Genomic DNA, 14,909 nt, shown 5'->3' with positions numbered 1-14,909 from the left:
TCATGTAAACAGACTTAATTGTTTAGATAATAGGAAAAAAAAGATTTATGTCCGTTTTCTGTAATATGCAAGTCTCAATTTGTTAATAGAAATACTTAATTTAGATAAATAACTCAGGAATTATTGTTGTTTATCATGCTTTTCATTTAAAAGTAAATTCTAAAAATGTACAGTCACAGTAACATTTTTCTTCAATATCTTTCCCAAGTTCTTTGATGTAATATCAACCACAGAGAAACCATTGGCAGAACAAGACTGGTATCATGGTGCAATTCCAAGAATAGAAGCCCAGGAGCTGTTAAAACAGCAAGGAGACTTCTTGGTGCGAGAGAGCCACGGGAAACCTGGTGAATATGTCCTTTCTGTGTTTTCAGATGGACAACGGAGACACTTTATCATACAATATGCTGATGTACGTCTCTGCTATAGTATGAAATATTCAATATTAGGGTATCTAGTACTAAATGATTCAGTATCTATGTAATGTCATATTACACATGGCTTTAATCTTTAAATGAAATCTGTTACAAATATTTCAGTTAGTATTCAAACCAGGGGAAAAGATCATTCTGGGGAATAAAGGAAAAATATTATTTTACCATATATTGAAAAGTAAAAATATTTCTGTAAATGTTATGAAATCCAGAACTTGTTAGTACTCATTTCTGCATATACATTTATCTATAAACCCATTTTTGTACTAACAGGTTACTTTTAATTCAGACTAATGATTCCCTTGAATCTGACTCAAAAATTCAAATAATATGTGCTGTTTCCTGTTCAATTGAGAGTTTAAATCCCTGCTTCTCTGAGATACTTTAATTCTTTTTAGCCCTGTGTATGCTGTTTTGTTCAGTAGAGCTCAAAAGATTTCAAGTACTATGCAGCAAATAGGACTTAGTAACTTAGATTAAGGCTGCCATTCTAGAAAGTACATCAATATTCATATGCCTTTACCTGATGTATTTTTTGTATTCTTCACCCATTACTTGTTTATTGAATTTTTTTTTTAATTACCTTTCAGAATTCCAAGTAAATTCAAAGTGCAGCAGTTCTTATCTATTTTAGATATAGATAGAAATCTATTTTCATATAACAAATTCTTCTGTGTCTTCAATCATAGTATCATTCTTTGTTTTGGTTCAGTAGTGATGACAGAAAATATTTGTCTTTCGTTATGAGGTCTCCAAAAATTTTGTCAAACTTCATAGAAGAATGCTCATGTTTGGTCTCGGAACTAAGTTTACACTATGAATATTTCCATGTCTAAATTCACCATCTGGAAGATAATGTATTGTGTGCTGGTTTATTTCTTTTTAATGAGAGGCTGCGATATTTTTATAGCTCTATGAAAATTTTAGGCGTTTTGTACTATTGGTGATTATGGACACTTATCCAGCTGAATTTTTTTATTAATCTTCATCTGGGATTTTCCTTGTAAAAGTGGGCCTTGACACAAAGCCAGTTTTATAATTCGATTTTTTTAATAGTATTTTGGAATACCGGAGTGCTAGTTGCGAAAATAAGAGCAATAAAATTACTTGAAGCTACACACGCAGAGTCTTTAAAGATGTTTGGTGCACTCTGACCCTGACCCAGCAGAATTAAATATATGTAATATACTTGGTGTGACTGAAATCATTTTGTGCACATCACTATAGACTAGGCTCTAAAGTCAGAGCAGAGAAGTTTTTTCAGTAATTATTACTTTGAGGCCATGCTTATCTATAAGCTGAAAAATTAAATAAAGCTGTCGTTTTTGTTTTTTTTCAATTTTTTCCAATTCAATTTCCAAATTTTATTACTTCCTCTTAGGAATCATATTCGAAATGTAACACTATTTAATGTTGCATAGCTTGTCACAGTCCAAACATCATCATGTCACTAGATTATTCTGCTTATACATTTATTAACAAGGTATTGCATTAATCTAGTCTTGGAGTGCATTTAGGGAAGATTTTGTTGACAATCATGAAAACTAAAACTTCTTCTGAAGAAATGCAGAACTCCTTAAGCACTCTTATAGGATGAATTTTCTGTATTAATTGTGGAAAAAAGGCTCTAATTTTAAAATGAGAGTGAAGCTTTTTAACCTTTAAAACAAGTTAGAACTAGTGGGACTGTTAGTCATACTACAAGAGGAAATGGACTCCTAGACATTTTGGTAGGCATGTTGTCAGAGTTTAATTCAAGACTTTAAAAGTTTTGTATACGTTGGTACAAACAAAGGGGAATCAGTTTTCTGACTGGTCAGGTCACTGGGGGTTTTGGTTTTCATTCAGTTATTTTTCTGAATCAGGGGCTGCAGAATGCACTAGGATATATGCAGGATATATATTCTTTACATAACTCATTTTATCTTGTTTTAAGTCTAAATCTTAAAAAAAAAAGCATATGTGAGATGAGTTCAATCATTTAATTTTAAGCATCAAAATTCAGTGCTGACATATCTTAGTCTTTCAAGGCTGCTTTTTTTCCCCCATTTCTTCTGTTTTGAGGCTGTGCTGTTCTTAAACTCTTTGATAGTGATCCTAATGGTCTGGATCCTGTGAAAATACAGAGAATAAAACAGCAGTCTTTGCCCTGAAGATTTTACACAGATGACAGCAGATAGGTATAAGACTGGGGCTGCAATGAGGGAATAAAAGTGGTATTGATTCGTATGCTAAGCCAGTTCTTAGAACACCAAGTTTTTTAGATCATCAGAACAGAAATAAAAATGGGGTTATTTGAAAGGAGCCGGAATTGGTGTACTTGCTCACTGAGCCAGTATCTATTTTTAAACTTAGCTATAATGGTTTAAGACACGAGGGATGAAATAAACACTTATTTACACTTTCCTTACTGTCAAATGTAAGGTCAAAGATAAGATATTAAGATACTACTTTTTTCCTCATAGTGTTTTAAAGAATGCTATATTTGCTAAGACAATGTTACATATCTCTAATACGTTAAGAGATTTAATTGTTCCTGTTTTGTAGATCGTGTAGCTAAAATAAAGTGACAAAAATAGAGGAGTTGAGCAGAAGGAATTTTGTCTTGGCCAAATGTTCTCTGTTGATTATATGCGTGACTTGCCTTTGTTTTTAACATCTGTACTACTCTAGTCTCCTCTGATAAACACTAATTATTAAAGCATGATCCTCAGTCTTGAACTTTATGCTAGAGTCTACTAGTTGAATCAAACATGGTAAATGCTGTAAGATGAGTTACAAAAAAAAAAAAAGTTATTTATATCTTGTCTACTTTATTTTCAGATGTTTGTTTTAGTTCATTTTCTGTTATTTATAAATAAAGTATATATTAAACAGTTTTAGGTGCTTAAGAATTTGGTGGTGTTTTATGCTTATAATATTTCACTCTGTCATAGTTAAGTACCTCAAACAGTCCCATCTCTGGAAATGCAAGTGCTGCCCTTTTCTTTAAACTTCAGAGTTTGAGTAAATAGTTGTTTTGTTCTTTTACTGCAAATGAGTGATTTGGTTGTTTTGCATTTATTAATGTGTTGTCTTATCATTCCATGTAATTCATGATAGTAGAAATGCTATTAAATACATACGGACAAAAAATATAACTTTGTGAATGTGAACGTTTTGTTGTTTTGTTACTGTTTAAGGAAGCTTTGAAAAGCTTTTTTGCAATTTTTGCTTTCAGAGAAACAGTTATTTCCTTTTACCTCCATACAGAATCAATATCGTTTTGAAGGAACTGGATTTCCAACTATTCCTCAGCTCATAGAACATCATTATACAACAAAGCAAGTTATTACAAAGAAATCCGGTGTTGTTCTGCTGAATCCTGTTGTGAAGGTAATGCATGCATTTCAAGAACTCTTTAACTGAAAAGACTAGGAAGGGTTTATACTGTTACCTAAAACAAATTCCTATGCAGCTTGAAAGATTTTTTCATTCTTGCTTATTGTTCTGTGACTTTCTTTTCTGAGATTTTTTCAGCCTTCTGTGCTCCACGTATTGCATTGCTATAAAATAACACTCCATACTTGAAATAAATCTTCACTACATTGAATATCAGCGTTCATTAAAATATATCAGCATTCTTAAAATATATCCTTGTACTTTTCCTTTCTCTGCTTTGCATTTCCTTTTAGAATTTTACTGCTGGCCAAGTAATTCCCATAAAGTTGCAATAAGGAATTTTTCTTGAATAAAATAATGTGAACAGTGTTCTTTTAAGTGGTAGAACTGTAGCAGAGTTTGGAGAACTTGTGTTACCTCATGGTTTTCCCTCTATTTCATGTAAGGTATTGATACAGGCGTGGAAACAAGTATTACCCTGATAGCATAATTGCAAATTTGAAATTCAAAATTAGCTTATTAATCAGTATCATAGTATAATGACTTCTGTGAGAGGAATGATAAGGGACAGAACTATTAAACTATACAACTGTTTAGGAAGCCTAAAAGAGTATCTGTGCCATTTCCCCAGAGTTTTTAATTTAATATCTGCTCAATTGATACTTCATGCATATGTGAACTGTTTTTAACAGAAATCTTGAACTATGAGAAGACCTTTTGCACTTGATTTAAAAAAAAAAAAAACAACTTGGACCAGTCTGAAGAATGCATATCACATTCTGTTTTACAAAAATTCAAGTGTAACAATTTCTCTTTCAGTTTCCTAATACAAACTCCCCATTCTTTACCTTTAATAATCCTAAGAAATGAAAGCATATTCATTTTCTCAAAATTAATGTGGTTTTTGTGATTTTCTATGCTTACTTATTATTTATACTTCCAAATTTGAAGTATGGCTATTGTTAAGTACATATTTTTAGTAAATGTCATGGTGATTACAAAATGAAGACTGTTGAATGTAAAATATTGCTTAAATTCATTGATGGATCTGAGAAAGCTTATGACTTCATTTTTGATGTGCAGATAAGTATATTTCTTATATAAACTCTTTAAGCTAAAAATAAAAGGCTGCAAAACTCTAAATGAAATCTTCGTTTATAATTACTTTTACAAAACTGTTTTTTCTGTGTTTCTGCAATGTACATACTGTGAGAGCTGCTCTGTTTTTGCAAATGTAAAATAATCGTATATTATGTTACTATGTACTAAATAACAAAATAATTGTTTCTTATTTTATTAAGGGTAAGCAGGCCTGAAAAATACTGTTTCTTAATTGACTGTTGCTGAATTTGAAGGCGGGGAGCTTCTGTATTCCTGACATTTTTTCAAGTTTATTCGTGTATAGTTTTCTATTACATACACTGCTAAGGAAATATGATCCCAAATACATTTCCCGATATCAGTTACTATAATTTACCCCATGCCCTTTGAGGTATAAATGCAAGTAGAAATAGTCTGTATGAATAGGTAACTTAAAGTGCAGACATTATAAGTTAATTTCAGAAATGGCATGTGTACTCTGACAGCTAGTTGGGATTATTTTCCACATCATATTAATGTTGGAGTATCTTTGATCTCTTCCTTAAAATTCATTTGACATCTGCAAGGTCTGTTTCTCCTGTCGTCTTATAGCTGCAAAGTAGTCTTTGACATTTCATGCAGTTGTTAATCTTTTAATGCAAATTGCTGTCCCTGTAATAACCTGTTTAGGAAATGAAAGTTAAATATGATGGAGAACTTCACAGAAAAACAATTGCCATGTAGTTTGTTTTTGCTCTCCTTTCTTCTCGCAGTCATTTATCCTCCTTTACCATATTAGCAAAATTAGTGTTCACCTTCTGTGACATTGCCCTTGAAAGGAACACTCTTAATTGCTATGAAAGGCCTTGTCCTCCATCCATTTTCATGCAGACCAAATCAGCCTGCTTGGAATTTTAATGATATATAATAATAGAATTTAAATTAAAAAACTACTGTCATTAAAATGATATCTGCAAGTGATTTTTGTTTTTTATGGAAAAGCCTCTTATATTTATTTATAACCTTTTGGAAAATTGCGCTCTATGTTCTTCAGTGTATTATTGATAAAATAACTGATTTGAAGAGTGTTAAAGTAACCTCAGTACATACCCAAGGACTTTGTTAGCAGAAAAGCTATTTTAAATATATAAAACATGCTTTCACTTTCTACTGTCCTTGACCTCATGTTTTTAAATATTTAAATTTCCTAAAATACATTCTGTTTGCTTAAGAAATCTGTATGAAGTTCCAGATATGCTCATATGTTTAATAAAAAAAATAAAATTATCAAGGACATAATTACCAATTTTATTTGGATATATCTGCATTAACTTTTTAGCTTAGATCAGAAATGCATTTCTGAAGCAGATCTGCCCATTACATCTTAGGTTTTGAACTTTACTCCTTTAAAAAGGAACAGAATAGTAAGATGCACAACTGATGATGGGATCTCAGTCTTCATAATCTGAGGAGGTCTGGTCTGAAATAGTCCCTTGTCCTTCTATGCTTATGTTGTAGGGTCTCTTCAGCAGTTGTTTCACTCTGCTGGTCTGCTGCTGTTTGATTAATGTCAATACAGTTAGTCTTTAGACCTGCAGTAAATTCAAATTCCAGTCTCATGGAAAGCAGAATGCCACTTCTTTGTCAACTGAGTTAGGCAGTACATTTGTTGCTGGTGGCTTTCAATTCTGGATCTATTTTGAGTCACGAAGAAGCCTTTGTTATGACCTCAAACAGGCACACGGAAAAATGATGAACTGTAAATAATGTTAAGTGAAAGAAAAATAAAAGGTGTATTTGATTTTAGCAGTTCCAGTGATTAACAAGTTTGTAAATGACTTGAGGATTCCATGTGGGTCTGAATCTTGGTAGCGAAATTTTAGTATGTTAGACATGTGAAGTTATGAAAAAATGTGATGATAAAGGTGCTGATATTCTTTTCATAAAAGTCACTGGTAAAAATCTTACATGACCTTAATTCTTCAGTCACCAAACCTGTTTTAGTTGTGGTTCAGATCTAAGTGTTTTGATCTCAGCTTTCAAAGACTGAAAGCTTAAACAAGTTATGTGCTCTGTGTTCCAGCTTTTCAGTACTTTTGTCATTCAGTTGACATACACAAAATACCTGTGCAAAATTAACCAAAGTTTATTTTCCCAATTTTGGGTTTCCCATGGTGTTGATTGGTTTTGGAGGTATTTTGTTTGCTTTTACTCTGTTTACAAAAGTTCAGTGTTGCAGACAGTATGCATATCCTGGGTGAAGGCAACGAACTGCCAGTGTGTTATCAACGTTTTTCTCATTCTAAATTCAGAATACAGCATCATACCAACTGCTTGGAAGAAAATTAACCCTATCCCAGCTGGAGCCAGGATAGCTAGAAATAGTAGTGGCAGTAATAGTCTCGTGTGTTCTGACCTTCTCTCTCATTCAGAGTAGCTTATGGTTAAGTATGAAAACCTAGTTAATTTGCTCTCTTTGTTTTAGAAACAACTCTATTGAAATGAGATTTTTTTATGACTCAAACTGGTAGTCTTTAGTAACGATTCATCCATACCCGTATTAAAGTTTATCTTGTATTTCCTGCTTTGCTGCTATTTTATTTTATATCACCTGGTTTGTTGGGTTTTTTGTTTTGCACATATGATTCATTTGTAGAGTAATTATTGGCAGCTGTCCAAAAATACAGGACAATACCATATTTAATTCAGCACAATTTGAGCAGAATTAGTGAGGTAATATACCTGCAGTAGAAACAGTAGTCCTTGTGGCTGTCTGCTTTGCAGTTCTGTTTGTAAGTTCAGAGATAATTATTTGAATCAATGACACTATTTCAAAATAATTAATTGAATATTTATCTTACTGCAAATTAGATTATTTTTTAAAATTTTCTAATGCTAGATTTATATGCTGGCATGATACAGATAACATTGTCTCTCTTAGTTTCTTTCTATCTGTCTGTGCTGATGAAACAGCCTTGGTGTAGGTTGGTAGAATGAGCAGGGGTTAAATCACTTAGCAGGTGCTGAAAGATACTAGATAAAATTTTAAGCTCCAACTTATGTTTTTAATGCTACAAAATGTTTTCTTCAATTTGACAAGTGCTGATACAGAGGGACCAGTTTCAGACTTGCATTCATAGATGAGCTTGATGATAAAAGTTGGGAGACTGCAGCACAAGAAAGACGTGGAGCTGTTGGAGTGGATCTGGAAGAGTAGCACATCTCCTATAAGGAAGAATGGCTGAGTGAGCTGGGGTTGTTCGGGCTGGAGAAGAGAAAGCATTGGGAGACGTCATTATGGTCTCACAGTACTTGAAGGGAAACTATTAAACAGCAAGGAGACTGACTTTTTACATGATCTGATAGAGGTAGGATGGGGAGGAATGGCTTTCAACTGAAAGAGAGAAGATTTAGGTTAGATGTTACAAAGAAATCCTTTATCTGGATGCTGGTGAGGCACTGTCACAGCTGCCCAGAGCTGCAGATGCCCAGTGCCTAAAGATGTTCAAGGCCAGGTTGGATGGGGGCCCCAGGCAGCAGGCAGATCCATTAGGTGGCAACCCTGCTCATGGCAAGGGGATAGGAACTAAATGATTTTGGAGGTTTGTTTCAACCCAAAGCATTCTGTGATTCTGTGAGTTTAGTACAGAACTGCTGTCTTTTCACTCAGAAGCTCAATATTAACATTCACAAGGTGAAAGTTGTTTTAAGGGGTTTAATATTTGTGTTTTAATATTTCCTAGTATAAAAATTTCTCTCCATATTCTTTGGAGGTGTTTTTCTGTTCCTTTAAGTTTTCGATGAACCGAAGAGAGAGCAGAAACTGGGAGAGAGGAACATAACAAAGAAACTTAGCAGATGAGGGGAATTGACTTAGAAGTTCTGGGTTACAGGTTCTGTTCTGTTAATTGTTTTACAATACATATCTTTTGCTAATTTTTCGTGGATCGTGTGGATAGTATTACTGGTGTCAGAATCTATTACGTGTACACAGAAGTTAAAAAAGAAAATGAATGATGATTGCAGTCAGAAGGATTGTGACGTGCCAAGGGCTGTATTGTTTTGTTTAGCTGTCTGTTTTTCTGGTTGGTCCAGATGGTGCCTAATGAGTAGTGAAAGAACAGTTTTGAAGAGATATCAATTAGAATGAGAAGGGATTGTCTGAGTGTCTGCTGCAGCTATACCTGCCACCTTTTCAGTCAGGTAGCCACAGGAATGGCTTGTGCAATTAGTCTCTATCTTAAGACAGAGTCTGTGTATCTACAAAAGTAACTAAAGATTCCTGATCACAGAAAACTCTAGTAAGTAGGAAACTAATTTACTTATCATTCATATGAATATTCATTTATTGTAGTAGTAGTGCCTTTGAAACAAGCAAGGCACTACTGTTTGCATATGCTGACAAATAATTTTTTTGAAGCAAGATACTCGGTGTAATTAATAGCCCATGCTGATATAATAAAAAACAGAAGGTTTTCCTAAAAGAGAAATGTGGGTAGTGATTAATATGTTACTATAATAACAAATCTTTGGCCAGATCAGTTGATTACAGCTCATGGTGCCTTTTTGTTTAATTATTTCTCCGAAGGATTATGCATTGGATTTTTGCTTTATAAAGAAGTGTTTTTAATGCCATGTTGTCAGTTTTCCAAAAGTCATTCACTGAAATATGAAACATTGAGAATTAAGAGGTTAAAAAGACATTAGTATTTGACTTTATTACTTATTGGCTTTAGCATTATTTATTTCAAAGTTAAAAAGTTTTATGTTAACGCATCAAGTAGTCATTTATGTATGTATTTTCTTTAGAGCCTTATTTCCCAGTTGTTATCTTAAATTTGAGCTTTACTGGTAAAGGCAAATGCACATTGGCCTTTTCTAGCTGTTCAAAATATAACAACTTCTGAATAAGGAATCCAATCAGCAAAAAATACCTGACAAATTTTACAGACTTTAGTGAACAAAGCATTTTTAATTTTTAACAAAATCAAGTCGAGAAGATGAAAGAAACATTCATAAAACTGTTCAGCTTCTTTTAAGATTATCTTAAGATTTATTCTACAGAAATGTTGTTCAGAAATCGCTGTACACAGATTGTGCAGTGTTCTGCACTTGTTACCTATGGTTCAGCCATAGGGGTTGTATATATGTTTTTTAATGGCTTTCTTTTTAGGAAATCAGTGCTTCCTATGTTGGGATGTGTCTTACTGACTAATTTAATGGCAAATAAGTATACACTCAGTGTTTCTTTTTAAACTTCAAAGCATGTTAAAGATAGTCATGGCTGTGGCATTGCCTTCAGTTAGGATGCAGTCTTTGGCAGGAAATATAATGTGTGAAATATCTGGTTCTGTGCTGGTAACTAGCATGCTTGACCTAGCATGTTAGTTACAGACATGTTGTATCTATAAAAAGAGAGTGAATTCCCTACATTAAGGTTTAATTACATACATTTCTCACAGGCTTAGCTAGATTATAAGAGACTTGATATCATCCATCCAACCCTCCCCCATAGGAACTGTGTCAGCTCGAGTGGGTCCAGTTGAGTATTGAGTGTCCCTGCAGATGAAGACTCAGAGTCTTTCTGGGCATCCTGGTGCAGTGTTTCATCGCTTATATGAGAAAAACACTTCCTCAAGTTCAGAATACATATCGTGTTTCCTCATTTGTGCCCATTGCCACCTATCCCATCACTGGGAGCCACTGAGGAGCCTGGCTCCCTCTTATTCCTTCCCTGCCATCAAGTGTTTATTTGCGCACGTGAGTAACCTCCTGTTTTGCACCAGGAGATTGGTCTGTTAAGATTCCACTAAGAAGTCAATCAGCAAAGCCAGCATGGTTGATTTGGTCTGCTGTGAGCTTTAGTGAGTTTTTATTAACAAAAAATACATAGAATCTTACCATTAATATGATTAGTATTAATGGTGTTTGTGAGGTGATAAGCAGATTAGGTGCTAATAAAGAAATAAAGTTGTTAGTCATCAGCACTGCGCAGATCCAATGGCTTGTGTTTATTATGTTGTCTTCTCAGGTAGTTGGCTGTTAGTATCAAACTATCAAAGAAGATTAAGACCTAAGACTTAAGATATGCCATATGTACCTTGTTAATAAGCAAAAAAATCAATATATATTGGCACTGAGAAAATAAATGTTGATTTGGGTTTGTTTTTGTTTTTGACCCTGCAATAAGTTACTTCATATTCTAAAATATGAAGTTTTGGCTCAAGTCATTTTTAAAAACGGAGCACTAGATACTGTTTCCAGAGCTTGCATGAGAAAGTGCATGTGTTTTGTTTATTAGCACACATACTGTCTACTTAATTGATGCACTTAACAGGCTATACTGTGTACGTTAGCATTTCCTTGAAAAGCATGTTTTCTGAATGCTGTTTTTAACTTCCTGATGTGCTTTTGACTGAGCAGTCCGAACAAACGCTTCTTTAGTTACATTTCGACTTGCTGAAGTGTATGTAATAGAAAGTATGTATTTGATATTACTGAGCATTCTTCTTTCCTTTTCTTACCATAGGATAAGAAATGGGTTCTCAATCATGAGGATGTCACTCTGGGAGAATTACTGGGCAAAGTAAGTAATCAAGTGAGCTATCAACATGTAAATAAATATGTATTAGTCATTAAGTCTGTGTATTTCCTATTGCTTTATCCTTTAAATTACTGTGATTTTTATACCTACTATTTTGCTTTAATACATGAGTTAGTATTGTATAAATGCTTATTGCATATAATAGTGAATCGCGTGATGTGTCTGCTGAAAATATTTAGCATATGTGTTTTTCTTATTTGTAAGGATTTTAAGTTAATTACGTGTCTGCAAAGCATTATATTACAGTTTAAATTGTGCAGTCTTGCAAAAAAAAAAAATTCTTTTTTTAATTTATTCTTTTTATTTTTAAAATTGCTTAAAAATACGAAAAGCATGTAAGCAAAAGAAAAAATTGAAATAAGATGATAATGTAGGCAATATTTGTTAAACCAAATATTCATTGTTACTCTATGATTTATTGTGATACTTCAAATATAGTACAAAATAGTACAAAAATAGTACAAATTCTGCATATGAGCTGCAGTTCTTATGAACTGCTTCTACTGAAATACAATATCTGACTTAAATTTTCATCACTTTTGCACCTATCAAGACAGTTGACATAGTCTGAACATTGATTTCTAAAAAAGTTTACATATGTATTGCATTTTTTTTTTACAAAGTATTTTAATAAATTGATGAAGACAGAGCAGCCTTAAAACTGATTTTAGTAGGATATGGAGTTTTAAAATTTTAAAACAGATTAATAACTTTCTTGTAAACCATATAAATGTGTAATGTATTCTTTTCTCAGATGATATAATCAAACTAGAAAACAAAAGGGTGAGAAGATCATTAACTTCCATTATGAAAATATTAAATAAACTGCTGCTGTTGATCATTTAAGTGAGAAGTCTGAGTCTACTGGAAACAGTGGCTAGGAAAATCAGGGAACACTGATGCGGACTTAGCAAAGTGGCTGTCAAAAAGGGCATGAAGGATAATCCAATCAACTACAGGCCAGTCAGCCTCAACTCCATCCCTGGAAAGGTGATGGAACATTTTGTTCTGGATGCCAGCTCCAAGCACTCGGAAGAGAAGATTATCAGGAGTAGTCAGTCAGATTCAACAAAGGGAAAATCATGCTTCACCAACCTGGTAGCTTTCTGTAATGTCATCACAGGCTGAATAGATGAAGGAGAGCAGTGAATACTGTCTACCTTGACTTCCTCAAGGGGTTTGACACCATCTCCCACAACATCCTTGTTATGAAACTTAGCATGGGATACATGAGTGGACAGTGCGACTGAAAACTGGCTGACTGGCAGAGTGTGGTTGGAGGTCTGTAACTAGCTGTGTTCCCCAGGAATAGGTGCTGGGTCTGGTCTTGTTCAACACTTTCATGAATGACCTGGATGAAGGGATAGAGTCCACAGCAAGTTTGCCAGCAATAATAAAGCTGGGAGGAGTGGCTGGCACAGTGAAAGGCTGTACTGCCATTCAGCAAGATCTGGCCAGACTGGAGAGTTGGTCAGGAAGGAACCTGATGAGGTTTAACAAGAGCAAGGATAGAGATTTTTGTCTGAGGAGGAATAACCACATACATCAGTACAGGTAAGGGGATGACCTCTTGGAGATGAGCTCTGCAGAGAAGGACCTGGGTGTCCTGGTGGACAACAGGCTGTCCATGAGCCAGCAGTGTGCTCTTGTGGCCAAGAAAGCCAGTGGTATCATGGGGTGCATTAAGAAGAGTATGGCAAGCCATACTCTTTATTATGCTCTAATAAGGCCACATTTAGACTACTGTGTCTAGTTCTGGGCTTCCCAGTTCAAAAAAGAGGGATCTCCTAGAAGGATTTCAGTAGAGGACCACAAAGGAGGCCTACAAAGATGATAAAGGGCCTGAAAAGTCTCCCATATGAGGAAAGACTGAGTAACCTTGGATCTGTTCAGCTTGGGGAAGAGAAAACCGAGAGGATCTGATAAATGTTTATGAGTACCTAAAGGAAGGTGGGAGGCAGATGGATGAGGCAGGGCTCTTCCGGTGGTTTGTAGTGAAGGGACAAGGAGTAGTGGCCTAAAATTTGTGCGTAAAAAGTTCCATACTAACATGTGGAAGAAAACTTCACAGTAAGGCCATTGGAGCAGTGGTTGCAGGTTGCCCAGAGAGGTTGTGGATCCTCCTTCTATGGAGACACTGAAGACCTATCTGGATGTCTATTTGTGCGACCTGTTGTAGGATATCTACTTTGGACACAGTGATCTCTTGAGGTCTCTTCCAACACATGTAATTCTATAATTCTGTGATGCTCTGAAAGTAGAAATTTTTTTTTCCCTTCAGCAGTGAATAGTCCATTTATTTGTACAGTATTAATTATATAATACATGCAAAATGAAATATACAAGTATGTAGTGTATGTAATACTATATTAAAAATTATATATAAAGTGATAAATGCTTAAAATGAAGAATTAAAAGCATTTAAAATAGTTCAATAGTATTTTGTTTTCCACGTTAAATACTCTTAAACAGTACATTAGAGGAAGAGCATGTTAGGAGCCACACAGTGCCTTTCTAGATATCAGAGGTCCTCTAAAAGTACTGTTTCTGAAGCATTATAGATGGTGAGCAGGCATACTTGCTTGCCAGCTGTTTCTTAGACATCTTAGGGTGTGTGAAATAATACTTGTCCTGTGTTTAGACACGTGAATTTCTTCCCTTGGCATTACTATTGTGATAGTAGGTTCCATCTATCAGTTTCTTCTGATAGACTGGTGGAGTAACCGCAACACCTAAGAGAAAGGCACCAGACTGTGGCGGACTCCCTGCCTTGCCATCATTGAGCAGAGGGAGGGGGTCATAAGAGATGAGGAGTGGAAGCAGGTCCCAGTTTAGTGTTACTGGCAGACCCAGTTCATACCTTTGTCAGTTCCCCAGGTGCTCTGTGTAATAGCATCACAGAATCACAGAATCGTAGGGCTTGGAAGGGACCTTCAGAGATCATTGAGTCCAATCCTTCTGCTAAAGCAGGTTTCCTACACCAGGTCGTACAAGTAAGTGTCCAGGTGAGTCTTGAATATCTCCAAAGAAGGAGACTCCACAACTTCCCTGGGCAGGTTTGAAGCTCTGGAACCTCCAGGCAGAGGTAAGTAAGGATGAGGTAGAAGGTCCATCCAGGAGGTTTTCTAGAGTGAGAAGTTTGACTCTGCACCTCAAGACTGCCTCCTCTGAGAAGGAAAGAAGGGTAATTGTTGTAGGCTACTTCCTTTGGAGGGGAACAGAATGCCCCATAATGTCAACCAAGCCCGTCCAGTAGGGAAATGTGCTGCCTCCCTTAGACCCAGGTCAAGGTCGTTACTAGAAGTGTCCCTTGTCTAGTTTACCTGTCTGGTTGTTATCGCCTTTATCGTCTACTGATAGTTCAGTCTGGCTGCAATGACATTGCTGAGAGAGCCCTGAGGGCTATCAAA

At 35.1% G+C, this 14,909-nt stretch overlaps 1 protein-coding gene across 6 annotated transcripts in view; it reads left to right on the top strand.

Annotated features, from left to right (window-relative positions):
• Positions 1-14,909, top strand: part of FER (FER tyrosine kinase) — a 165,385-nt gene that overhangs the window by 89,243 nt on the left and 61,233 nt on the right. For 5 of the 6 annotated variants that reach the window (XM_052700998.1, XM_052701000.1, XM_052701001.1 and 2 more), the window contains 3 exons: positions 209-412; positions 3,687-3,809; positions 11,425-11,481. In XM_052700998.1, coding sequence (XP_052556958.1) covers positions 209-412; positions 3,687-3,809; positions 11,425-11,481 — 384 coding nt within the window. Of the gene's footprint in view, positions 1-208; positions 413-3,686; positions 3,810-11,424; positions 11,482-14,909 lie in introns of those variants that run through there. The other variant, XR_008210530.1, reaches the window with a different exon arrangement.

Source organism: Tympanuchus pallidicinctus, unplaced genomic scaffold (assembly GCF_026119805.1).
Source record: "Tympanuchus pallidicinctus isolate F22 unplaced genomic scaffold, pur_lepc_1.0 scaffold4, whole genome shotgun sequence".
Taxonomy (NCBI): Eukaryota; Metazoa; Chordata; class Aves; order Galliformes; family Phasianidae; genus Tympanuchus; species Tympanuchus pallidicinctus.
The sequence above is the reverse complement of the archived record's forward strand: the minus strand, read 5'-3'. Positions and strand labels throughout refer to the sequence as shown.